We start from the raw sequence: 26956 nt of genomic DNA on the forward strand, positions 1-26956 counted from the left end.
TCTAGTGTAAATACAGGTTTATTAGGGATGAAAATGTTCCATGACGAACAGCAGGATAAACATTCACAGTACATTTCATCTCTACAACACCGTGCACTGAAACATTGTACAACTTCAAAACCCCATTGTTGCTCCGGACACATTTGGTGCTTCTATAAAAAAATACTTTCCTTAAGAAGCCGAAAATATATATGAGGGGTATTACAGGGCACATTGGCAAAAATATTAATATTCCCCGTCTCCCTTGATTTGATCAAAACCTCAAACATGGCAACAAGCTACAAATATTAAGCAACAAGCTTAGCCTAAATTTCCCTAAAGACTGCACTTGTGCAAATTGAAGCATAATAACCCCTCAGGAGCAGAAATGACGTCAGCAGCTCTACACTTGCATCACATACGGTAAACTAGCCAGCGGCAAACGGAGGTCTGATGGTTGAAAATGTGATGGAAACGGAAGGCAATTGGTCAGGTTTAGGAAAAATGTGAGTTGACTGGTTAAATGAAGGTGTGGTAGATGGAAATAATGTCAGAAATCCTGTGGTAGATTCAGTTCAAGTTGATCTATCAGATGATGGTCCTCTGGGTATTTATTGGTCGTTTTACGGAGAGGTAGGATAGTTGTCATAGTAAATGTATCAGGTCCCAAGGTTACACTATAACAACTTTCTTCTTACAGTACGTACATAGATTTCAATAGTATCGAAGACTGCAGGCCTGTCATTATAAGACCATATTGTTTCTCAAACCTTGTAACAGGAAACCCTCTTACTAATTAATCTACTGTATCATGACCATCAAAACTGTGAACAAGTATAAGTAATGGAAAAGGATGGGAGCAATCCAACTTAGTTAAAAGTAAAAGTTGATAGACTATTGTTAACTTGATGGACTACGTTTTTGGTGTTTTTAGTTAGGCATCGAGTGAGAGCTACTGTCATTTTGTCAGCGATCTTTCAAGAATGACTAAAGTTGTAATATAGAAACAAATTCATCTATATCTGTGCTGTAAATTCTATCCAGATTGATTGTAAAATGTTGGCACTTTTGTTTATATTGCAAAAAGGTAAAAAAAGGACTATTTGAATTTAGAAAAGCTTAATAAAAAATTTGAATTATTCATGTGTTCTGAAAATGTGACGACTATTTCAAATTGAATGAATTACATTCAGCGCTGCTTTAGACTCTTTACATAACAGTCAGGTTGACATTGGCCCTTTTTTACAAACAGTGATCCTTCATTTCCCTCTACAAAAATAATGAGGACACATATTGGAGTGGATAGAGCCACAGTCAATTGAGAAAGAGAAAAAAAAAAAAACACCCTTCTTTACCGTAAAGGCCGAAGGCTATCATCACACGTACTGTAACATCAGAACCACACAAGATGGTGTGATGCACCTGGTTTAAAAACATCATTAAACCAAATCAGAGTGTTCCTTTTTAGGATCATACAGTCTTTACTAGCATTACGTGACAGCTGTGGTATCACACTTAAAAAGGGTGTGAATGGATCTTTAATGTTTTTGGATCCATGTTTGATTGGTTCAGCAACGGCAACAGTGGAGTTCACAGGACACGTGTGCAAGTGAAAAGCAAAAAGAATGACCACATTTATATAATGGGCTATTGCTTCTAAAATGTGTTTTTTGTTAGTTTTATGATTTTTATGAGACCGATTACAAAAATCTCTAACACCATATAAAATTGGACTTGAAGATCTTCTTTTTTTCCTTTTCACTTGTACAGAAAAAAAAATTGTGGCACAAGTTTTCGCGCAAATAAATCTATCGAAGGGAATACCTGGGAGAAAACAATGTGGGGAGTCTCTCATACCTCTTTCTCTTTACATCTCAGCTCTTCTTCTTTTAAATTCATCTACATTATATTTTCAACTATAGACTATTTCCTAATAGAGACATTTCCTATATCTAACATCTTAATGCATCTACATTTCTGAAGGTTTACATTAATATGAAGATGTTGCCCCCCCGATTACACACACCACATGCGAATAGTTGACATACCCTTCCTATAATATCCAAAAATAAAAAGACATCCCTGTAAATATGAATCTTATTACATTACCTAATCAAAAGCACTAAGAGAAGAACAACAGTGCATGCATTGCTTGGCTCATACTGCACAAGTGCATTTTTAACAGCCACATTGCAATGTTTTTCATTCATAGATGATAGGAAGGTTGTGCCAACATCTTTTAAATCATCTTTGCTCAATTGTTTGAGTCACAATGGGACAAAGATCATCTTAATGTGGAATATATTTTTGGAAAAACCGTTTGAATCGTTGTCTTCGACCTTCCTCGCTCCCTGTGTGCTTCGAGTGGAGGTGCTCGTCTTACTCGTTCTGGGACTCGCGGATCTTGGCTTGCAGCGCGTCACAAGTCTTCTTGGCGTCGCCTAGCAACATCGCAGTGTTGGGCTTGTAGAAGATGGGGTTGTCAACAGCTGCGTATCCCACACCCAGGGAACGCTTCATCACAATCACCTAGAGAGCAAGAGAAACACATAAAAGACACACACACTCTTAAGCATCCAATAGGAAGAGTCAATGTGAAAATACTGATGAAGCAGATATAAGAAATAGTTTTGTGGAGATGCAAGATTATATTTTAATCCAAGCCATTTTTCTTTCTAAGGTAAAACTGTAAATGATCCCTTTATCACAAAAATAAATCTGGGATGTTTGAAATGTAAAAAAGAAAACACTAACAGCTGTTGTTATAACATATTAAACAACAATGATTACAATACAAAAATCTACAATTATCAATTCAAAACTGATTTGGCTGATTAAATTATAACTTGCAACTCTTTTAGACAACATTAATTCAATAAAAGTATTTTTTTTTACATAAGTCGTACTTCAACAAAGGTCTTAAAGTAGTGTATGTGAAAGTATTTCCAGACAGTGTGTGTTCTCACATGACTCATGCGTTTGTAATTGAGCGCCTAAGAATATATTTTAAAAGCACTCGTGTTTTTTATGAACCCAGTTTTTATCTGTGCACCTGTATGTATGTCAGTGTGTGTGGTAAGGGTAGAATGTCCTTTTTGATTTCCCCAGGGGAAAGTGTGTGTGGATTTCAGAGCGGTGCCAGTGGGATGCTCCGAATGTCGTAATTCCACGGCGACACAGGCACCACTAATTGGATCAGGATGGGACTGCACCTGGAACTGTAAGGGTCTGATTCTCTGTGTGTGTGTGTGTGTGTGTGTGTGTGTGTGTGTGTGTGTGTGTGTGTGTGTGTGTGTGTGTGTGTGTGTGTGTGTGTGTGTGTGTGTGTGTGTGTGTGTGTGCATGCAATTCTTCAGATTTGTTTGTGTGTCTGTCTGTGTGTGTCTTCAAAAAGAGGCCTCTCTACGGGTGTTGACTCCAGCATTCAGTTGAGACGATAAAAAGCAGTCCCGTTGTTAAATCTTCCATTCCTCTTTACCTTTTTGGGCTTCAGGACAACCTCATAATCACACATGCATGTACCAGATGTCTCACCTGCTTAGACTTCCAGACCTCCAGCACCGGCATGCCAGCAATGATAGAGTTGGGATCTTCCTGGGAGGCTGAGTTCACCGTGTCATTGGCACCGATCACCATGACCAGGTCCGTTTCTGATTGGAAACATAACAAATTAAGATCAAATATCATGTTTCAATCCTTTTACTTTGTGTTTATAAACACATTTGTTTTGGTTCTTAAACCCTGTCCGATCATTCCCTTATCAAACCTTATTTGCTTTCCTCCCAACGGTCTGAATAAGTTGCTAAATATGTCCCTAGCGGTAGGAAAAATAAAGTGATAGATTTTTTCTTTTACAAAAGTGGCTCCAATAATAATTCCACTCTGACCACATTTAAGTGGCAAAGAGTAATTTTTCCCCTCCAGTATTTCAGAGTTCGACTAGCCGTTTAGCTTTAAGCTTTTAATTTATCTCCAACTCCATATTTTAGATGCCACTAACACATTTTAAAAAGCTGCAACAAAAACCAACATGCTAGGTCACAATAACCTTTGTATAAATCAGTTAACATCATGGTAGGTAGCGTATATAAAATAATTGTATCTTACTGGCAAAGTCTTCATTAATCTCTTCCATTTCCAGGACAATATCATATGGGACACCAGCTTCAGCCAACAGCACGTTGAGCTGACCGGGCATACGGCCGGCCACAGGGTGAATACCAAACCTGTGGAAAGGTGAGATAACAAACAAAAAAAGGTTACAAACAATGTGTTATTCATTTTTGAGTGTGGGCGCATGTGTGTGACTTGGTATTCATTGTTCTCAAACTCAAATAGCCATGTAATGTTACCAGGGTATGATATTAACACTGAATTCTGGTGACCGTCTCTCTGACTAATCACTGTTTGGAGCTTTATTTATTTTTTATTTGGTGAGTTAAAGCCGATTCAATGTTCAGTTGGTTCTGGTATCTATTAGCAACTGTGGCTGATGATGAAAAAGTCATTTTCTGCCTTTCATGTAATTCTATACAGTCTGAATGCATTAGAAGACAGTGGGTAGACGCAAAGGCTTTGGTATTTGAGAGGGAAATGAAAGTGGTGTGCTTCCAAACTTCACACTGTAAATATACTGTGGTGTGTAGGGAAGAGAAAAATAATAGTGTATATAATGAACAGGAAAACAAGGGACACATCAAGGCAATACATCACAATTCAGAAAACAGAAAAATAAGAGAGGAAAGTAAGAGATCATGGTGAAGGAGTTTTTTTTTCTGACCACCCACTTTCCTCTAATCAAGTACAAATGCTGTAAGTAGCAGCAGCTGCCACAGCCAGGATCAAAGGACTGCGGCAGGACAATTACACAAGCTTCCGCTGTACCTTGTCCTTCCTCTCCTTCACATTTCCTTTCTCTCATTCTTTCTACGCAGACAGGTCTCTTGCTATCAGTCCTGTCCCATCTTCTTGTCATCAAGCTCAAAACCACAATCCTCCTTTTTTTTTTTTTTCATGGCTCCGTTTACATTTGGTAATGGGTAGAAAATAGTTTTTTCCTTCCCAATTTTATATTCATACATCTCTTAATGTTTTTTATCTAATTACATCAATCCCCTTTGATTGAATTACAGTAGACTGATTATAACTCTATTAGTCTGACATATATGTTCATTTAACATGGATCAGTTAGCTTTATCGCCCCTTTACCTGACGTTCTTGCCAGCCTCTATCAGCATCTTCACCAGCTCAGCGATGGGGTACTGGGCCTTTGCAGCGCAGAGTCCATAACCTGAAAGAGATTTTGAAAAACAGGTAAGAATTAGTTTCCCGAATTCACCTGTCCCATACCTTCTTTTGAGATACAAGACAGACCTCTCACGTTGATTCCGAAACATATTTTCTTAGTCTTAAATTATAGTAAACTATAAATCTTCTTTTGAAGTCTTAATATGTCACCTTCAGCTCTAGAAAATTGGTGATGGACCTTTTCGCTACCCTGACCCAAAATTGTTTTATAGTTTAATGATCATGTTACCACTACTGAGTTCCAGTTACAGATGGATGAAATGATAACCATTTTCTGTAACTGATAAACTTCAATCATGTATTCCATATCAAACATTCAGATTATATAAATAAAGCTGGCATGAAGTTCTAAACACATTGTATGTTTTTTCTTGAAGTCTCCGATTCCTTTTATGATTAATTTTGCTGGTGTGTGGGACTTGATTTTATCACACCGTCATAGAACCAAACACACGTCACACGGTCCGGTGGTGTTTACTCGCCCTGTCACAACAACCAGTCACCAACAGTCTGTTTCCATCACACTGGTCAAAATGACAGGGCTTTCAATTCAGCATAGAGAAAGGAGAAACAAATAACTTTGGAAACTGTCTGCAGTTCAGCTCAATACTTGAATGGTTTGTTCTCTTTATCACAGTTCTTTAATTCCTTGTGCTTTAAATATTCTCTCAGGAGTTTCTCCTATAAGGAAAAGCAAAGTGGATGCAGGCCATGCGGAGATGGACCAGACGAAGTCAGGAAAACATTTATGTTTATCGGGCCGAGTCTTAACCGTTTCCACAGATGTCAATCAGGCAAAGTGACTGTGACGGCTCCAATTAGGAAGGCTGGTTAAAATGGAAACAAGGGGGCTGAATAAAAGCTGGCATAACAATGCCAGTCTGACTTCACACTACACGATAGATTAAAGAATTATGCATTTGTAGGGTACGCGTTTTGGAGGTGAGGTCATTAGCATTTAAAAGAAACGGCAGATAGAAATATCCCTGATCTCACTGGGTGACAGATGTATGGCTTTAAAATAAATCAATTTATAGAGTTACAAAGAACATCAGGATTTCTTTCAACTTTTTTAATCTTTCTATTTGTTTATTTTGTCATATAACCCCAAGTATTGTCTGGCATTTTTTGATTTGCCATGTCTTGGTTTGTATACAATTTTGAGAAAAGGCACAAAAGCACAAAAAAAAACATTCTGCCTCCTAACTTAAATGCATTATGCCTGTTTTTCGTTTCAGCAGTCGGACGTGTTCCTCTTTGTCTTATTATGGTCCCAAAAGAGTGATTAAAAACAACATAGATACATTTAGATTGGATGCTGCTACATGGATCACTTCTTTCCCACTTATTTTCTTTTTCCAAGCTCTAATTCCTCTGTTAGTTTTGTATACAGACACTCAGTCAGCACTGTGACTGGAATCACCAATTTGCAGGCTGGATGCTTTTAGTCTGTGTTTACATGTACCCACGTGAGTAAAACCACTCTTTGGAACCGTCTGGTGAGAGGACTGAAATGTCACCGGGCCACACAATGATGGTTTGAGGACAGCAGCACGGAGCACCATCACAATAATCAGAGTGGGAGGTTCAGACACGTATTTAGAGTCAAATATTGAAAACACGCGAAATGAAGAACAGCATGTACCTTGAACAAAGGTTGGACCCGTGCCCTGACCCAGACAAAAGGGACTAGAAGCTGACTTTGAACGTAGCACTTGAATTGTCAACATAAACCAAGCATACCCTCTTTCCATCTCATTTTCCCTTGACCTCGCAGATATACGCTGCACTGTAGAATGTCTATTTACCTGGGACTGACGACCACACAGAAACCTAAGAGTGTGTGTATGTGTGTGGCCACTCTTCCATGACTTGTCAATTAGCCTAGCAAAATGGTGATGCAACATGGTTCAGGAAAAGGTTAAATAAACAGAACACTCACTTTGCTAATGATGAAAAAAGAAAAGAAAACTGAAGTCAAAGTAGCATGTTTTTCAACTTACGTGCACGACCTTTGAAGGGTGTGTAAGTGTGTGTGTGTGCTTGTAATTGTGTGTGTATTACCTGGAGTGATGATTATGCTCTGGGCGTCTTTGATCATCTCGACGGTCTGATCAATGTTGACCTCTGTGTGTGTCCCGACGATCTCCATGGGCTTTCCTGTTCCGGTAGAAGTGGTGCCGTAGCCCCCCAGGATCACGTTAGCCAGGGAACGATTCATGGCCTGAGAGGGGAGAATGATATTTAGCATTTTATGATTACATTTTGCTTTCACTTGATTGACTGTGTTCAGCAGTGAACAGCAATCAGAGACAATTTCAGAGTGAAAATCCCTCAGAAAACACAAATTTTTGACCCGAGATCTTATTTAGAAAGGGGACTGATGCAAAGTAACAGTCCCTCCTGGTGGACAAGAGAGGAACAATCACATTTTCATTAACAAATACAGTGTTGCTGAGACTCCAACACTTACCACACACATAATGTATGACAGAATGGCTCCAGAGGACCCGATGAGAGCTCCGACGATGGTCAGCAGGTTGTTATTGAGCAGGAAGCCCTCGGCACACAGGGCCCAGCCTGAGTAACTGTTCAGCACGGTGATAACCACCGGCATGTCCGCGCCTCCGATAGCAGATGTCAAGGTGACACCCTAAGGGAGAAGAGAGGAGAACAGGAGAGGAGTTTCAGTCATTCTTCCAAATAAAGGAAAACAGCCTTTCCAGCTGCACTTCCATTTTTCACAATCAAATTCACTGGACATCTCTCCCTTTACCATCTATGTATTTTTTTGTTTTACAAAGGTATTTATCAAAGCAGCAGCAGAGTTTTTGTATTCCAAGTGCACAGGTGCGTATGATAGATTGTTCATGTTGACATACTGTAGACTTATCTGAAGGAGTAAAGACACACATTAAAAAGCACAATGGATGGTCCATTACCCTAATTTTTTATCTGAAACTAATATGATGTTCATCTTTCTTCTCTAGGGGTACACTGATCATCGTTTCTGGGATTGACTCCAGATTCAGATTTTCCAAGCAACACATGGAATAATGCAAATCAAGCATGAATTTATCACTTTGTATAAAGTAGTTACATTAGTGCGTGCTCCTTGCTGCCGCCTGCTTGCCTAGATTCATATGATTATAATCTATGTTTAGAAGTGGAGCAGATTCCAGTTTAAAGTGGACCTATCATGCTAGATTTGAAACATATATTGTAGGGCCATACCTATATAAAACATGTCTGTGAAGTTTTTTTTTCAAAATACCAAACAGATCATGCATTTGAGCCATGCCTCATTTTGCTCTATTTGCTCTTTTCCAGCCCTGTTTTTGCAAGGGCTGATTCTGCTTTTGTGGCAGACTAAAGCGCCACTTACAGGCCTGGCATATGTACTACAGCGTCTCCAGCGCTTTCGAGCGGTCTCTCATTCCCCTGATAGGTGGAGAGTTGCCCATATAGGCGGAGCACCCCTTTTCTGACGTCAGAAAGATTCAAATAATAATCAGCTCCGTTGCAGCCCCGTTTTTAGAGATTTGGGTATGGAGGAAAAGAGAGAGGGTTGTGTTTGCTGACACTTGGTGAGTTCCCTGACACACCGGGGACACATATTCATGTATAAAAGACGTACAAAAGTGCATTTTGCATGATAGGTCCTCTTTAAGTATTCTACTGAAGTAAGCCTCCAGAAACTCTGAAGACTAATACAGTCTCTCTAGAGTTGCTGTTTATTGTTAAAGTTGTGCACGTCATGCAAGAGGTGAACCTGTCACACATTGTACTGTTGATCATGGAGATCTTTTCTCTCACAAAGTCTGTAGCACATTTCTTTGTTAAGCATGACTTAACGATGCTGGACATTCATTTAATGGGGTCAAACACAAGCAGGAACCTGGCAGTTTTACAAAGTCTAAGCTGTTGGACACTATGGCTGCCCGACTATTTAGAGCTCTCTGCTCAACTCTGACTACATATTTAAAAATCTACTGTGCAAGAGCCTGAATTTTATTAAGTCCTTTTTGTTTTATTTAATCGCATAACAAATCCTGCTTCGTCTTTTTAGCCTAACTTTCTCCCCGTTTTGTATGCCTTTTCCCATTCCTTCTGTGTTTATTTAAGTCTTTAAAAAACAATTTGACATGTTCTTCTGTCAGCATGTAAGAAAGTCGTATCGGTAGAATGTGAGGTCAGACTTCTCTTTTGATAAGTCTTACTGAAGCTACAAAAACACACACACAAGCACACACGCCATACCATGACAGCGGAGAGAGCAGAGACTGATCCGAGGCAGGTGATGCCTGTGATGTAGCTGGGATCCAGCAGGTAGGGAACCATCCCGCCAACACAGGCTGCCATGAGAGACGCGTTCAGAGCATGGCGACCAGGGAGCATCAGGGGAGAGCTGCTCAGAACACCTGCAGAGGGAGAACACGCAGGGAGAGAGCGGATTGAGCAGACAATTGAATGATAATCACAACTAACAACTGCTCATAAACACTTCAATTCATTTATCAGCTGTGAACTTGTCTGAGAGATAAATATCTCAGACTAGAGGGAAAAAAGCCTGAGCAGAGTTGGATTCCTCCTGCAGCAGCAGCCACCACTTGAGACCTGTCATTAACTGAATGTCATGTTCATGCATAATTTGCCCTCATGAAACGCTTGCAGTCAACATAAAATGTGGTTAGTAGGACTGGTGCCAGCAGAATGAACCCCGTGAACTCTTTTTTTTCCTCTTTCCCCTGCACAGCTGGCAGCAGTAAATATGAAGAATCAGACCTTCTCTTGTTGATAACCACAGGTCGGCCAGACTGCCATAAAACACTACACGAATAATCCTGATTGGAGAGGTAATTCACATTAAAAACAAGAAGCAAAATGGTCACCTTAATACCCCTTAGTATTAGTATAATAGAGTGCAATAAGAGGAACACTGATGTAACTGATGGTTATGAACTGAACAAAGACTAACAAGACTATACCAAATACATTTGTACGATTACTAACATAAAATAAAAATACAGCCATGGTTAACTTTCCCGAAACACTATATATAACAAAGAAGAGAGATTTAGCAGAGGGCCAATGCTATCCAATGTAGATCCTGTAAAGTAAATCCTATGAAACATTTACTTTTTTGTGTTTATTATAACACATAAAGGGCCACATTTAATATGCAGTTAAGGCCTTCTCTTTGTCTACCAGTGTAAATACATGTGTAATAAATACGCTTTATAATTCCACAGCAACAAGGATGCATGTTCTCTCTGGGGATCAGTGTAAATGTTTGCAGGGAATATGAATCAGACTGTGCTTCTCTCACCGTTCAGTTTGCCATATGCCACCAAAGAGCCACTGAAGGTGATTCCACCGATGTAGGTGCCGAGGTACGCGATTATCTTGGTGAAGTTGGCGGCAGGGTCTGTGGCGAAGTGGGGGTACTCGATCATGTACTCTGCCACGCAGGTGAGCACGGCAGCCAGGCCCACCAGGCTGTGGAAGGCCGCCACCAGCTGGGGCAGCTCCGTGATCTGGATCTTCTTAGCAATGACCAGGCCTTAAGCGGGGCAGAAGAGAGAGCGATAACACGTAAATAAAGTGCAGTGATCCTGAAAGACTCACACACTAATAACATGCAAATCACAAGCACACACTATCAAAGGACTGCTGGGAAGTGGGGTCCATCTAAGAAACAGGTGTTGCTGATGAGGCCTGTTCGGGGAAATTCCATGTGTGTGTGTGTGTGTGTGTGTGTGTGTATGTGTGTGCGCACCCTGCAGGAAGCCTGGAAATTAGCATTTGTTGGGATAGTTTAGTCTGGGTGGACACTCTGTTACTGGAACAATTAGCATTTAAATGATCAAACTGTCCTGAACAGAAAAAAGCAAGTGAGTAATACGTGCTGCTGACCATTTAAGAGAGACCTCCAGAGTCCGGAGGGGAGTTAGTCACATTTTGTTTGATGTAAACATCACAGAGATGTGTCTGCGCTCTGCACACCTGCTGCTTAATTTAGTCAAGCTCGGAATCCATGCACACGCACTGATGTCCAGTCATTTGGAGATGCTGCAACACTGTTGTACAAGAACTTGAGTTTGCCTCTAAGCCTGTTATCCCATTATTTTCAACAGGGACTCACCAGTAGTGCCGCCAACAGCCATGGCTGCACTCATCTGTCCCAGGAGCTCAGGACTGGGTTGGAGGGCACCAAGAGTCGCAGCGATACCCCCCGCAACTCCGATCATACCCAGAGTGTTTCCCAGACGGGATGTTTTCTGGTTGGAAAGTCCAGCCAGGGCGCCGACACAGCACAGACCTGAACCCAAGTACATCATCTGGAGAAAGACAGAGACGTAAAGAGGGGGTTTTAGACAATTAGGGACCACAGGATGAGAAATAAGGACGAATGATCTACTTTGAAGGTTCTGTTCTACATCTGGGAAAACACAGGGGGACCGGGCATAAACGTCCTCTCTCGCACCTGTTCGATGTTGTATCCAGATTGCAGCGCAACTCCATAGCCACCGACAAAGACACCAGCAGGAAGCAGATAGAGGTAGCTGTGCTCTGGAGGATCAGTGGGACGCTTGAACATGTCCAACATCTTCTTTGTTACAAGGAAACCACCTGGGAGAGAGACAGAGAAAATTAACGGACGTACACTACACAGACGCTCAAATTCTGGTTTGAAAGTTACTTAACACAGAGTAGGGATTACAAAGAAAACTTGTTTATGGAAAAACTAATTACAAGAAGGCAAAATAGGAGTGTACGAGGTTTCGAGGCAGGGAGGTCCAGGCATCTATGGTACATGTATCTCAAATAAAGAAAGCTTTAACAGTAAATCTGGGGGCAGATTTTTCAAAGACAATTACTAAAAAACGTTGCCAAGCATTATAACCAAAGCGAGGAATCGAATTAGTCTACTTCATTTCAGTGTAAATATTTCAAGTAGAAAACCTCAAAAGCGTCAAACCGTGAGCAGACGGTGTCTCACTGCTCTACGTGAGGAGATCACATAGCCGTGTGTCTCCCTTTCACCCCCCCGGCATGATTAGAACAAAACACACGTATATGCAAATAAATGTAAAAGGGTGAATCAGAGGCTAGCACCTGCATTTTACCAGTTCTTGTAATTTCAGTCCTAGAATATCTTAGTTAAAGCACGAAACACAATCTGACTAATATTATTACTGACCAATCTGAGTCAATATATTAATATGGAGGAATGTTCATTTTCTATTTTGTTTTTTGTACCCAGAATGGGCCTGCCGATACTATATTTAGAACATTTACAAGAATAGAAGCAAATCAGCAACACGTGCCAAGTCATGAGGCTCAGAGTCTGCAGCCATTATAGAAGCAGCTCTGTGAACATTGGCCAACGTTAGCTGTTAGCCAACTTCCAAATAGCTCAAAACATAAAGCGAGGGTGATGGGAATGTCATTAGTGTTGCAGGTACATGATACCATACATTTTAAGACATCAATAAATCAAAGTTAATAATAAGATTCAAATCAATGAATGAAACGAATAACGTTCGTGGACTATGGGTTTTATGGAATTTCATAGAGCACAGAGAAATTTGTTTTGTATGAACGTATTTATCGAAAGTTATTCAGAGACCCAGGTGTTTTCCATCCACTTTTACTCCAACACCTTACGGCTGTGGAGACACACAAGGAAAACAAGTAGCAAGAGCCAGGGACCTGTTCCACACAACAGACTCACCAACTCAAAAAGCTCAGGGGCTATTTTATCGGAGCTGCATTTCACTATTGTTTCTCGTACCTTCCAAGGAATGTTTTTCTCTGTTCCCGGGGGTTTATGGGTAATGTGGTAAACCACTTAGAAATGTGCGTGTGGAAAGTAACCCATGTAAAATATGGTAGAAGAGAGAAAATTGAAACTAGATATGTCCATAAAGGCTATGGTATTTCAGTATGCTTTTGTTATGGAAAATCTATAAGACTGATAGAGGGTTAGAACAGTAACGCTATAGAGCCTGGAGGACCCAAGATATTTAGCAGGATTCACAGCATGGTTTTTAACTTCAACATTTTTGTGGTGTATCTCACGTAAATAAAAAACTAATAAGCTAAAGTGATCCATTATGCAAGTTAACTTTTCATTCCCTAGAGTCTTCAGTGGTGAATAGCGGTGATCTAACCAGGGAAATTAAAACAAATCCGCGGCTCAGCCCTGCAGGAACACTGTTTCCCAGGACTATTAGAGAGTGATGAGTATGATAATGACTCCAGGAACACTTTGGCGTTAATGGGAATTATTAAGGGTAATAGCAGGGAAGAATGTGTGTGGTCCAAGGCACAGGCACCGACTCCCTTCGAGCAGGTGGGTAGAGAGGGCAGCTGCTCAACTTGGTTCGAAGCATGTTATTGTACAATCAATACAAAACTCTTCAATCTGTCGAAGTTGATATTTTATTGGCGAAAGGTTGCTGTAACTGGCGGGGATCACTGTGAGGTGTCTGTGTGCGGGTGACTCACCAGCGATGTTGACGGAGGAGATGAAGGCCGCCAGCACGGCCAGTGTCCCAGCGGTAGATGATGGGGCGTAGCCCCCACTCATCAGGGACAGACCACCCACAGCCGTCAGACCTGCAGAACGAGGACAATTTAAATTCATGAACCTCCATTTCCATAGTTCATTAAAGAAGACATTGAAACTTTCAGTGAATATTAGGAATGGAACAATATAGGATTGAATTGCAGATTAATTGGTTTGTTTTGAGGTTTTATTACCGAGATTATTGTGACTATCTACACATGAGTGACTTGAAAAAGCTCCCAACTTGATAACGTGGTAGAAAATGAAACCATAGAGCCTGATTTTGATTATATAGGATTGATTAAGAATTATATTTTTGTATTCATCATTATATATGCCGGGAGGGGGGGGGGGGGTTGTGTTTTATGATGAAGATAAATACGTTTTTAGGGTTTTTCTACATGAAAAGGTGTTCACTTAGAATATTGTTGTCGGTGGAAAAATGTGTGTTTGTTAACTAAGACGTAATGTAAAGTTTAAGAGTATAAAGCATATGTTGAAGATAGTCAAGGTATTGTGAATCGCAATTATTTTGGCTAGTATAATCGTGAAATGTTCACATGTCCCATGTGTAGGGGAAATGTTGCAAAAACACCAAAGCCCTAATTCAGTCATTAACAAGTTAATCTTAACACTTCAATTACCATTGTTTAACATCTATAGACATTTAAGAGTTGTGTTCCTAAGCTCAGAATACTCCTGCTTTCCACATCGGAAAAAGACAGAACAGAGAAGATTTCAAGATAAAAAAAGAAGGGGGGAGAAAAAGAGGGAGTGTGTGTTTATCAAAAGAGACTCAGGAAACCTTGATAACATCAGCCCTGTAATGACTTACAGGCAGTAAGAAGCAACACGCAGCACCCGGGAGCCTGCATTCACACGGAATCATGTTTGAGGACAATTTAGGCTGACCAGCAGGTAGTGTGTGTACCAGTGTGTGCATGTTGGTGTTGTCAAGTCAATAATGTAAGCTTGATTTCTGAAATGAGACAAATGCAAAGTTTGACCTTGTCTCCATTACATTAACAAAGTCAACTTTATAATCATGTGTGTATATCAGCTTCTAAACTGTGCACGTTTCAATTGCTATGTAAAAATTACTATGTGAATAAAGGATAAATTAAATAATTCACTGTTATAACAAAAAATACATTTGTTAGTGACACAGGAATGACAAGCTTTAAAAACATTTGTGGTTGGGTTTCAAGTACAAAGACATCTTACAGTTTGTCAGGATGTCACTGATGATTAATGTTCTCCACAGTCTAGTGATAGATGTGTAACTCAGATGCTACCCAAACACCTCGAATCTGATCTGCAAGCTTGTTGTGTATACTCTCAAATTCACACAGGTCCAATGGGGAAAAAATGACAAGGGATGTCCCAATCAACTTGTATTTATTGAGTCTCTGTTGCAGGGAAACTTATACTTATCTAAATGTTGATTCAATATTTGAATAACAGATTTACTCACATTTGGCATACTTTACTTTTTGTGAGCTACTTGATCCAAAAAGAGGTGAAGTTACACCATTTAGACTGAGATCAAAGGCACGCTTGGCCACCGCAACTAATAGATTAGCCAGCATGAAAGCCAATAGGCATCAGTGGACACACACACACACGTATGTCCTGGGTGGGCCATTGCCGGTAGGTGTGTGACAAACATCAGCTCCCAGGCGAGTGGGACAGTGAATCAGTGCTCTCAGTAGATTAAAGGATTTGTATCAGACACCAGATATAAAGATGTGCCTCAATGAGCCTCTGGATATGAGACCATAGTCTGAAGATTCCATCATGACCCACCAGCCAGTCACCAATGCTTGTAACACTATAATCCCCCCATGAAGAGTATAACTGTCCCTCACTCAAACACTAAATTCCAATACGATTCCCTAATGTCTGTGAATGATCCCGTGTGTGTCTTTACGAGGCCTGGCACAACAACATCAGAATTACGTTGGTCTCAATATTTCCAGAACTACAGTCACTGAACGGACAAAAAAAGTTGTACATTTGGTTATAAAATGCAAAACAATGTCATGTAAAAATTATATTTATTGATGGAATTTGACAGTAACAGTAACAGAACCATAACAGGGTGGAAAATGTAAAAGGAACAATCCCAAAGAAACAAGAACGATGGTGTGAAGATGGTAATGTGAACAGGGTATAGTTGGTAAGTAATAAAGGTTTTTAAAAAGGAAGTGAAAACTGTCTCTCAGTCGTCGCACTGCTGGGCTCCGTGACCCCCGCTCTCATGTCCGGCTGTGTGGACGAGTAAATGAGCGAAAGACTTCCCTGAACCTCAAAGATCACAGACAGTTTGTTACTTCCTACCCTAGTGAGGGTCTCAAGTGTGATCAAAGGCGTGAGAACACACACATTCACTTACCTCTCTAACCTCTTAACCCCTCTGTGTTAAGTGGCAGCCGACAATAAGGACACAATTTTTATTTGGACTCTAAGAAGCACCAGCATGGCTGCAGAGACACGATGGACTGACGTACAAGATGTTTGATCCTCTAGCTAAGTCTGTACTTTATGGTTTAATATTCTATTGTTTGTTTCACATATTTTATTAATACCATCTAATAGTATACCGCGTGTTTCTGCATGGTCAGGTTGTTGTGTTTTTTTAAATGATATTTATCCACTCTGTTGGACAATGTTATATTCTCCTCTATATACCCCAGTGTACTGAATTTAATACTAAAGAGTCAGTGCTATTATTCATCAAAATGTACCCTCGTCAAAACGTGCAAAAAAAGACCATTTAGCCAGAAACTAAAACTGGTCTTTTTGTAATTAAATCAGATAAATAAATACATTTAAGAATGCGCTAGAATGGCAACTCTATTATTAACTATTACTATAACGATGAATGTGACACTTCATCAAGCTTTAGATTCAGATATTCAGCCCTACCCTGTGCCTAGCAGTGGAGGTGTTCTGGATTGCATTATACAGAAAGGTGTAAGAGACACATGAAACACGACCAACCTGAGATAGCGTTGGTGACAGACATGAGGGGAGAGTGCAGAGCAGGACTGACCCCCCACACTGTGTGGTATCCCACGATGCCAGCCAGACCAAAGGTGGTGACGATCTGAGTGAAGGCGGCGTTAGGAGCCACCAGGCCCAGACCCAGCAGGGTGGCAGCACCTAGTTAAAGAAGGAACCAGAGAGCGACTGTGAGAAATACAGAACACTTCAACAGTACATCTGGGGGCAGAATTTATTTAAATAATATGAAAACAATGAGATAATAATTACCATGTAGTCTACAGTTTATTTATTATGCTAAATTGTTGTTATTTCAGCACACTGAAAACTGTACAATATTTCATACAATAAAAAGGCCAAAATTAGTTGGTAAAAATGTTGGGCTTATTTTTTTAACCCGTCTGACCTTAATGTCAGCCCAGTTTAATTAGGGTAAATGAGCTTTGGATGCAACTTTAAGCACTTTTTTGAGTGCAAGATGTGGTAGGTATTTGACCACCCAACATGTCCTTATTTCCTGTTACTTTAACAGACATAATTATCTGTTTAAAAGCAATTTGTCTGGTTACATTTGCGAGACTTGTGGCATGTTACAGATTGCCTGGTGTTGCAAACAGGAATCAATATCCATGAGAGTTCCTCCAAAACTAATAAAACAACTTTTCATGCCACACTAATAGGCACAAAGCAAGTTCTCATTCTTCAAGAGGACCTAACACGAGCAGCTTTGTGAAGTAGGAAACCACCCGAACACCTGAACAATGTGTGAACCGCATTAACTGCATGAGGCGCACTTACACAGAGCGCTGTGTGGCACCATGGGAACCACTCACTGCAGCACTACTTCAAACACACACACTCAGCGTGACACTTTTTTATTTTTACAATGCACACTTCCTGACAACTAACAGGGTGTCTGTGTTTGTCACTTCTCGCCTCCTGTGCACATTCCACCTAAGAAGCTGATTATTATTAACCTCTGCTTCACCTTCTTGCAGACTTCAACCTCCTTTAAGACCCAACAGTAGACAATGAACAAGATTAAACCCATGAGCTCTCAGAAATAGCATCTCCCTGATTTCAAGACTTGTCCACAAAATGTACATCTATTGGAATATTCTACTAACCTCCAGTGTACGCGCCAGCAGTAGTGAGTCTGGCCTTAAAGGGGGAGATTTGTGCAGCCTTCTCTTTATTCAGTTCCTTGATAGACTTGGGTTTAGGAGGAGGTGCAACAGGTACATTGTTAGGCTGGGGAGCGGGGAACAGGTTCCTTCCATCCTGGTGAAGACAATAATTTAGACAGAGAAAGGTATGATGAGAAAGTGAGAAAGAAACAAAAAGTTCAATCAATCTATACTAATGGTTATACAAAGAAATGACTGCACAGTGATAAGGATAACTGTTAGTTATATCAACAATATCAAATGACATTTATTAGGAGCTTATATGATCTTTGCTTTTTTCCCCTGATCTCATCACCTAATGGTGTACAATGTCCTCTGTTGCATTCGTAAATCTGTGAAACATTAGACGGTGCTGTCAAGATCAAAGTAACGAAAAGTAATGATCAGTAAGCAGAGCAGGTATATCTGCATTTCAGCATCATTTGTAAGACGTGTGACCATTATTGCAATCACACATGGCTCAAATAACAACCAGAAATCTAATAGCTTACTCCAAAAGAAGGAACACAGCTTTACTAAGATCGATAACAGCAGAAATAATATCCATTAAATAAAACAATGAGCTATGATTAAAGAACTATGATAATTGGTTTCCAACATCATGAAAAAAAACATTTTAATGTACTGACCAGGACATTTCACAGGTTGAAAAATGAACTTGTGCAAGACCTTTACATTCAATTTACCACCAAAGACAAAAAGGGGAGACTTTCAAAGTAAAGAAGAGCCATTGTTTCTGCGAGGGACATTAATTGGCAGCTACAAAAACTGAAAGTGTAAGAAACATTGTTGTTAGGATGACATCTAGTGACGGTGAAAGGGAGCTGCAGGCCAAACATTATTTTCCCTTTGACTGAATGAATCCTCTGTTTGCCCCCGTGTTGCAACCTTGGCATCGGCTGAGAAATATGTGCGACCTGTCAGCTGTACACATACATGCATGTTTTTCCGGCCACATTATTCCGCGTACCTGCATAACAACGGATCCCCTGACGACGTGATCCATGGTGCCATAGTCAAACTCTTCCTTTACGTTCAGGTAGAAGTTCTCCGTGTTGGGGCTGATGGCCCTCATCAACTTGGTGATGTTGTTGGAGTACAGAGTGCTGGACTGTGTCGGCAAACGGCTGGGCAGGTCTGTGTAGCCAACATGAGTCACTCCCTAACAATGAAAGGAAAAGCAATTAAAAAGACAAAGTGCAAAAAAATCCTGTTTGGTGTGAGTGTGATTATAAACACTGACCTTGTGAACTGACAGCTCTCCAGGTACTATAGTCTCAATGTTTCCTCCCGCCTCAGCAGCCAAGTCCACCACCACTGACCCGTCTTTCATGCTCTCTACCATCTGTTTGGTGATCAGGATGGGTGCACGCCTACCTACAAAGTTACAATGGAAAAACATGCATCAAGATATTATACTCCAAGTGAAGGAGTTCAAGTATCTCGGGGTCTTGTTCTCGAGTGAGGGTAGAATGCAGCGTGAGATGGGCCGGAGAATCGGAGCAGCGGGAGCGGTACTGCAGTCGCTTTACCGCACCGTTGTGACGAAAAGGGAGCTGAGCCAGAAGGCAAAGCTCTCTGTCTACCGCGCCATTTTCGTTCCTACCCTCACCTATGGTCATGAAGGATGGGTCATGACCGAAAGAACGAGATCACGGATACAAGCGGCAGAGATGGGTTTTCTCCGCAGGGTGGCTGGTGTCTCCCTTAGGGATGAGGTGAGAAGTTCAGTCATCCGGGAGGGACTCAGAGTTGAACCGCTCCTCCTTCGGGTCGAAAGGAGCCAGTTGAGGTGGTTCGGGCACCTAGTTAGGATGCCACCTGGGCGCCTCCCTAGGGAGGTGTTCCAGGCACGTCCAGCTGGGAAGAGACCAAGGGGTAGACCTAGAACCAGGTGGAGGGATTATATCTCTTCGCTGGCCTGGAAGCGCCTTGGGATCCCCCAGTCAGAGCTGGTTGATGTGGCCAGGGAAAGGAACGTTTGGGGCTCTCTGGACCCGAGCACGGATAAGCGGGAGAAGATGGATGGATGGAAGATATTATACGCATCTTCGTGAAACTGCAGATAGTGAGGATACATGGCCCTACAAAGACTCATGAAACCATCAGAGTGGTGGAACAAATGTGAAACTGTTGTAAAATAAAGTTCTTGTAACGCTATTTTAATGTTCAATATTGCATGACTGTTCCTTTTTATTTCTATATTCTCTGACTACCTGCCCAGAACACACGTCTGTTATATTCCATGACCTTTCGTTAGTTTGCTTGAGAAATTTGTCCTTCACCTTCTACATTTATGGCCAGCGTTATTGCTGTGCATGTGTCTGTGCATACCAGGGATAAGAGCAGTGGTGATGACAATGTCCACCTCCTGACACTGCTTGGCAAACAGCTTCATCTCAGCCTCGATGAACTCCTTTGACATTTCCTTGGCGTAGCCTCCCTGTCCCTCTCCTGACTCCTTAAAGTCCAACTCCAGCGGCTCTGCGCCCAGAGATTTAAACTGCTCCAAAGCCGCAGCTCTGGAAGAGGAGAGAGAAAGGGGATTTTTATTCAGGTGGAAGGATAATATATTTGCTGGACTAGTCATGCAGGAGTAATATTGTTTGCCCTTAAAACTGCACACAACGACATTCACAGACATTAGTTGCTAAGGGCATAATGGAGAAATTGGCATACTTCTTTATCAAAACAAATCTGTTGGGCATTCAACAAGTGCGTTTCCTTCAGGACTGAAATCTTAATGATCATGATCTATAGCAAACATAATGTGGAAATAATGAAACGTTGTTGTCACTCATTACCAACTCCTGATTCCAAAAACCTTATTTGAGTGTTTTGAACAGTTTCTTCTTCAATAATACAAGAAAGTAAAAAAATACAACTATTTCCTCTAGTAATATTTAATTATTGAATGTAGTCTTTTAAAGCCTGTATTCATTTCCTTTGCATTTCAGACACACAACATCAGGTATCAAAAACAAACCTGGTGTCAAATCCTCTGACGATGGCTCCCATGGACCTGGCAGAACCGGCTGCAGCCAGTCCAGCCACGCCACCTCCGATGATCAGAACCTATAAGCATACATGACATATTAGATGGATTAAATGGGTTATAACTGGCATAGACACCTTCACACAGAGACACACACTCATACTACATACCTTTGCAGGCGGCACCTTCCCAGCTGCTGTGATTTGTCCAGTGAAAAAGCGACCAAAGTTGTTAGCTGCCAATACAACTGCCTTGTACCTAAAAAGTTAACAGAGTGAAACATCAAGCAATAAAGATATAAGTATGAACAGCCATATTTGTCATTATTAACATACATACCCTGCAATGTTTGCCATGGAGCTCAGTGCATCGTAACCCTGGGCGATGGTGACTCGGGGTACCTGGTCCATAGCCAGGACGGTGGCCTTCTTCTGGGAAAGCAGGTCCATCAGCTCGGGGTTCTGGGCCGGGTAGATGAAGCTCATTAAAGTGGCTGACTCCTTCATCATGTCCACCTCATGGGCACCCAGCTCAGAGTTGAAAACGGGAGCACGGACCTGGAAGAGAATGATTGCATTGTAAAGGTTTAGGAAAAGCAGTAAACATAAAAAGGGTAGAATGTTTTAATACATTTCTTTAAGCTCTTCGAGAAGCATAGTCTAAACGAATGAAACATTTGGATTATTGAATTATCATAAAAACCCTACTTCCCACTCCGCCTCAATCCCCCACTGAAATCCTACCTTGACGAGCACATCAGAGGCCATGACATCTTTGACGTCTTTAATCGTTGCTCCAGCCTGGATGTACTGTTCGTCCTGGAACTTGGAAGGCTCTCCAGCTCCCGACTCCACCACCACGTTGAAGCCCTGCTTGATGAGCGCCTGCACGCCAGCGGGAGAAATCGCCACACGACGCTCATTCTGGAAGATCTCTTTAGGTACACCCACTGTGAGTTGTTTGTAGGGAATACCTGCAGAGGCAAGGGGGGACAATACAGAAGAGTGACATCAGTGACAGATATTACATCGATTCATATATTCAAAACATTAAAAAACAGTATAAAGACAGATACAAACAATTATACTTTACTGTAATTGCATTGATTAAATGGATTCAACTTGTATCTGTCACAAATGATTTATTTTGAAGATAAACAATCTTATATGCAGATAGTTCTGCAGCTTTAAGGAGAATATTTTCCGGAAACGGACACGAGTGGAGTTAAAACAATGTTTATGATAAACACTGTCCTGTATGTGCATGGCCTTTGTAGGCAGATAGACAAGGTCAATGTCAAACTACAACACTCAGAGACTTCAGCTGCTAATGAGGCTGCAGGTTGCATGTCTTTAGCTTTGCAAGTATATTTGGTCATAAACTAAAGTACATATTTAACCAAAAAATGTATTTCCATACTATTATTGTGCTACTTCATTAGTTAGATATCTAAAGAACTCTCACCTGCAGGTCAAAGATAAAAAAATTATAGTCAAGATATTAGCTTATTTACCAAAGTAAGATGTAGACATAAAGCGATATAAAAGTCAAATGTGTTGTCCAAGAAGAAGAAACAGACCTGATTCAACATGTCTTACAACAATAGCTTATGAGGAGATTCACATTTGTACATTGCAGGATAAAAGGATCAAAACAGAGTCAAGTGACTTGCATAAACATGTAGCAATAAATAGGCAAGAGACGGAACTATTAATATTTTAAGAAGGTTATTTTTGTGTCCTTTTTATTTCAGGGCTAGTGTCCAGCAGCAGGTCACATGTTGCTTCTATGGAAAATTCCACTGCAGCTCTTTCTTTTTTTTGTACCTCCTTCTCCTTGTCTATACATAAACAGCCTCTGACAGTCTGCCTTTGCTTTAACCCTCAACCCAACTATATAAACCAAGAGAGATCACATACCACTGTGTGTCCCATTTGTGTCTGAAAACACATTAAGCACTCTGTTATCAATCAGCTGAAGTGATTTAAATCAGAGAACTGGGTAGTCTATCCCATGGCCGCCTGCCTTTCGTTAGAAAATATAGTATAAGTACAATCAAGTAAATACCAGCGAATACACATGAGCGATCAAGATTATACTATCATCTATAAACATGCAGATTAAAGAAATCTTACACTAACTAAGTTACACAGGTGCTTTCAAGCAGGCAGCACAATACTCTCCTGCTGTTTCATCCTAAGAAGAATACTTTTAAGGAGCATGTATATATCTTCAGGACTTTAAACAACTTTACATTTCCAAATACTTTGAGGAATAAAGTGCATTCAATATTTGTAATAGACCTTAAGAAAACAATGTTTCTCAGGCAAGAAACAACAACAATGTAATCCTCCTCAGTGTACCTTCATGAAAACAGACAAAATGATAAAAGTCAGGCCTTATTTATTTAATTAATATCATAACACTCGTCCCACAAAACATTTCCATTACATAGTTGGTAATGCTTGCGAGTTAAGAAAGGCAGTTCATAGAGCACAGTCTAATTTTGTCCATGTCATAATTCAAAAATCCAGTCTCACTTCAACACCCCGCCTCAGTCAATAGAGTATGTCTATAGGCTCCCTGGAGGTCAGAGCATAAGCACATGCATGTCAAATGTGTGTGTTGTGTCCCACTCCTCCACTTGTCTGAGAGTCTGTAAACTGATCCTTGTGTGTCCAGAATATAGGTTTCCAGCTGTTGCTGAAGCTATCTGCACTGCAGAAATGTCAGCAAGAACCAGGTCACCAGCACCCCCTACATACCCACCTACACATAGAGACCTCTGCCAGTCATGAACCCAAAGCATGCAGACATGAAGCACCTGCAACCAGCTGGTACTGGATATCTCTCACACACACAGAAATGCACACCTTCTGCCAGGTTACTGTGTACACAGTGGGGGCATGTCAAATGGAGAATAATGCCTGGGGACTATCATATCCTAAATGTGACCTTGGTTCAGAGAGCAAATCCTGGTAGCAACACTGACCTCTATAGTAAACTTTTAAAACATATGAAGAAGGGATAAACATGCAGAAAATGATGAATGAATGGGTAGAGCAGGATCTACGACTATCACATTTGGATCACTATGACAGATTTGATTCACCAGCTGCCAAGGCCAATGAAAGAACTATATGAATACTTTACTTGTCTGTCCACTTTAAAGCAGAGTAGCTTTAAGTTAGTGTAATCAGTATGTTTCCACTACATGTTGCAGCTGATACCCAGGTTCATGAGAATGCAAACAGAACATACAGGTGGTGTGGCTTTAGGTGTAGTCAAATGGGGCCACAACTAAAGCTAATTCCAGTAATCGATCACTCTAGGAAGTTTTTTGTCAATTAATTTATTAATCTTTTGGTCAATAAAATGCCTTTCTCTAATTTCCAGAGCCCAAGGTGACAATCAAACTGCAGTTTTTCCCTGATCAACAGGAAAGACGTAAAGAGATGTAATGTACCATTATATGTATAAATATAAAAGAAAAAACATTTGTACATTTTGAATTTATCCTCAGTGGGCATCCTAGTAAAAAATATCCGCTTTTAAGCATTGTCTTAGTTCATTTTTAGTTAGTTGATAATTCACTGATTATATGTAAACAAAAAATGTAACTACTACTTACATTATTGTACCATTAGATGCTTTCTGACATTTAATTGTGTACATATATCCATGCCCTAGTGTCTTACCTGGACTGGCACATCGCCCCAGAGCTTGATTGGTCCTGAAAAAGCGAAGGCATGATGATTTGATAGCACCGCCGTGCTGCAGCTTGGTACAGGAGACGCCGCTGAACACAGGGGTTGAGCAGCTAGCCACCACAACACGAAGGAGACTCGCCATGGTGCACACACACCGACACTCACACACCAGGAGGAGCTATAGAGGACAAACGGCACCCCTCCTGGGAAAATGCAAGGTGAGAGATAGAGCACCAGCAGACAGAGAGGAGAGGGAGGGGAGGGGGGGGGGGTCAGCAGACAGAGAGGAGAGGGAGGGGGGGGGGGGGGGGGGGGTTGGGTTATGGGTAAAGAGGAACAGGAGGATGAATGTAGGTGAAAGAGAGAGAAACAAAAATATTCTTGTTAATATCTCTGCATTATTAGCTTTTTGTTGAATTGTACATAATCTCATACTTGTGAAAGTATGTGCCCACATGTTCCACAGAAATATGTTTCACCTTTTTCCCCTTGTAGATCAAACACACAAATGACCTATGTTTATTGAAAAGGTCACACTTCCCTATATGCATTTGCACTTAAATCAACACATATTCTGACAGCCACATTAGGAATCTAGTATTTGCTCTTATATAGTTATCTGAGTAGATTGTTATTTTCAAAGTTCCATTTTTTATTGTAGCCTACTGAATGACTCAGTTAACAGCATGAAGGGCAACATGTTTACTCTAAAGGGAGATAATGGAACTGGGATAGACTGGGGTGGCTTGGCTAGTGAAGTAGGGTTTAAACTAGAATTGACTGGCAATAAACTCAACAGTGCACAGAATAAAGAGCGTTTTAGTTAAAAGGTCAAAAACAGCCACTGATATGGAAGAGAAAATGAGAATTAAAAAAAAGTTTCATTAGTGCTTCAACAAGAGCTGATTTATCAAGAAAAACTGCTTATAAATTTGCTTATTCAAGCAAATGAAAGCTACTTCTCTCTATTTTTTATATAAATCATTGTAAACTGGATGCGCTTGAGTTTTGGACTACAATTACTTTTGACGGTTTTTTTACAAGCTGCTGGTATTTTAAAGCATAAACAATTATTGAATCGTTGCTAAAAAAATAGTTTAGTCAATTGGTGATACAAATTAGCATAGGCATGGTTGCAGAACTGACATACTTGATAGACTTTGTAGTCGAGTAAAAGGATCATATGTCATTGCATATAATCAATGGTTAAAATTAAAGTGCAAAGCATACACTACGTCTACTCTAATCCTATTGAAGTTGCCAATGATGTCTTGTTTACTATTAGTTGAATTAGTCAAGTGTGTTCAAGTTGACTTTACCATTAAAAGGAAGCTAATAAAAAAGGCAAAAAAAACTTTGATAAATGTTAAAAAGGAAAAGTTTGATTCATAAGTAAATAAGAATTGACTAATTGAAATCTTATGTAAACTTTTAAAAAATAAACTATTTAAAATGCAAAAACAGGCCGTTTGAAGAGCAGCGCAGCCTGGTGTGTTCAGGATTCTTATTTCATGTCAGCAAAAATGAAGCTACCACGTCAGCAAAAATTATGGCAGTCTTCATAAAATATGAATCACACAGATGCATTTAACATGTTACTTTCACACAAAACATTAGCTCGCAAAAATAAAAACACGGCGTCACAGTGCAAACGCTTGCTGCTTTGTACTGAATGTTGAGGATTTAACCCGGGTCAGGACTTGAACCCTCAGATTAACGGCATCTTTATTTGAATGTATGACCCAATAAGTCACTAATTAATCAGAGTCTCACAACTTTGTCAACCTTTGGTTTCATTCAGAGACCACGTAGTGTCAAAAAGGGGTTACTTCAATGTGTGTTTGGGGCTAAATGCAGTGCACAGTTTCCCTGTGGCTCACAGATAAACATGATTATAATCCAAACAGCTGCTGCCTCCCACTTCTCTCCTTTTGTCTGCACATTACTAACGGGACAGAAAGCTAACATTGGCTAGCTAGCGCTTTAGCCCGTCAGCTAACAAACACATCTGTCTGGTGGATGAATGCGACGTAAGAGTCAAAAAGCCCCCTACAGACGAAAATAAATGCAAACGGTAAAAAATGCAAGGTGAAAAGTGAGAGTGGTGAGCGGAAACTCGACTGACCTTTGCAGAAAGTCCTGGCTCTGTGCAGCGCAGGCGAACTGTCTGCTGACCCGGAAGATGACGGGGAAAGCG

At 40.6% G+C, this 26956-nt stretch overlaps 1 protein-coding gene across 1 annotated transcript; it reads right to left on the reverse strand.

Annotated features, from left to right (window-relative positions):
• On the reverse strand, positions 1-26956 carry LOC104959805 (NAD(P) transhydrogenase, mitochondrial-like). Its single transcript, XM_010787718.1, has 22 exons — positions 26885-26956; positions 24748-24962; positions 21793-22022; positions 21389-21606; positions 21220-21307; positions 21041-21129; positions 20389-20576; positions 19298-19431; positions 19025-19216; positions 17995-18148; positions 16865-17026; positions 13801-13911; positions 11774-11919; positions 11432-11627; positions 10616-10849; positions 9547-9707; positions 7760-7939; positions 7351-7510; positions 5188-5269; positions 4087-4205; positions 3514-3629; positions 1-2508 (listed from the first exon to the last, which is right to left on the reverse strand). Exons 2-22 carry the CDS (start codon positions 24899-24901, stop codon positions 2359-2361), a joined length of 3264 nt encoding a protein of 1087 aa, XP_010786020.1. The 5' UTR covers positions 24902-24962; positions 26885-26956; the 3' UTR covers positions 1-2358.

This window comes from Notothenia coriiceps, unplaced genomic scaffold (assembly GCF_000735185.1).
Source record: "Notothenia coriiceps isolate Sejong01 unplaced genomic scaffold, NC01 NC01_scaffold00001234, whole genome shotgun sequence".
NCBI lineage: Eukaryota > Metazoa > Chordata > Actinopteri > Perciformes > Nototheniidae > Notothenia > Notothenia coriiceps.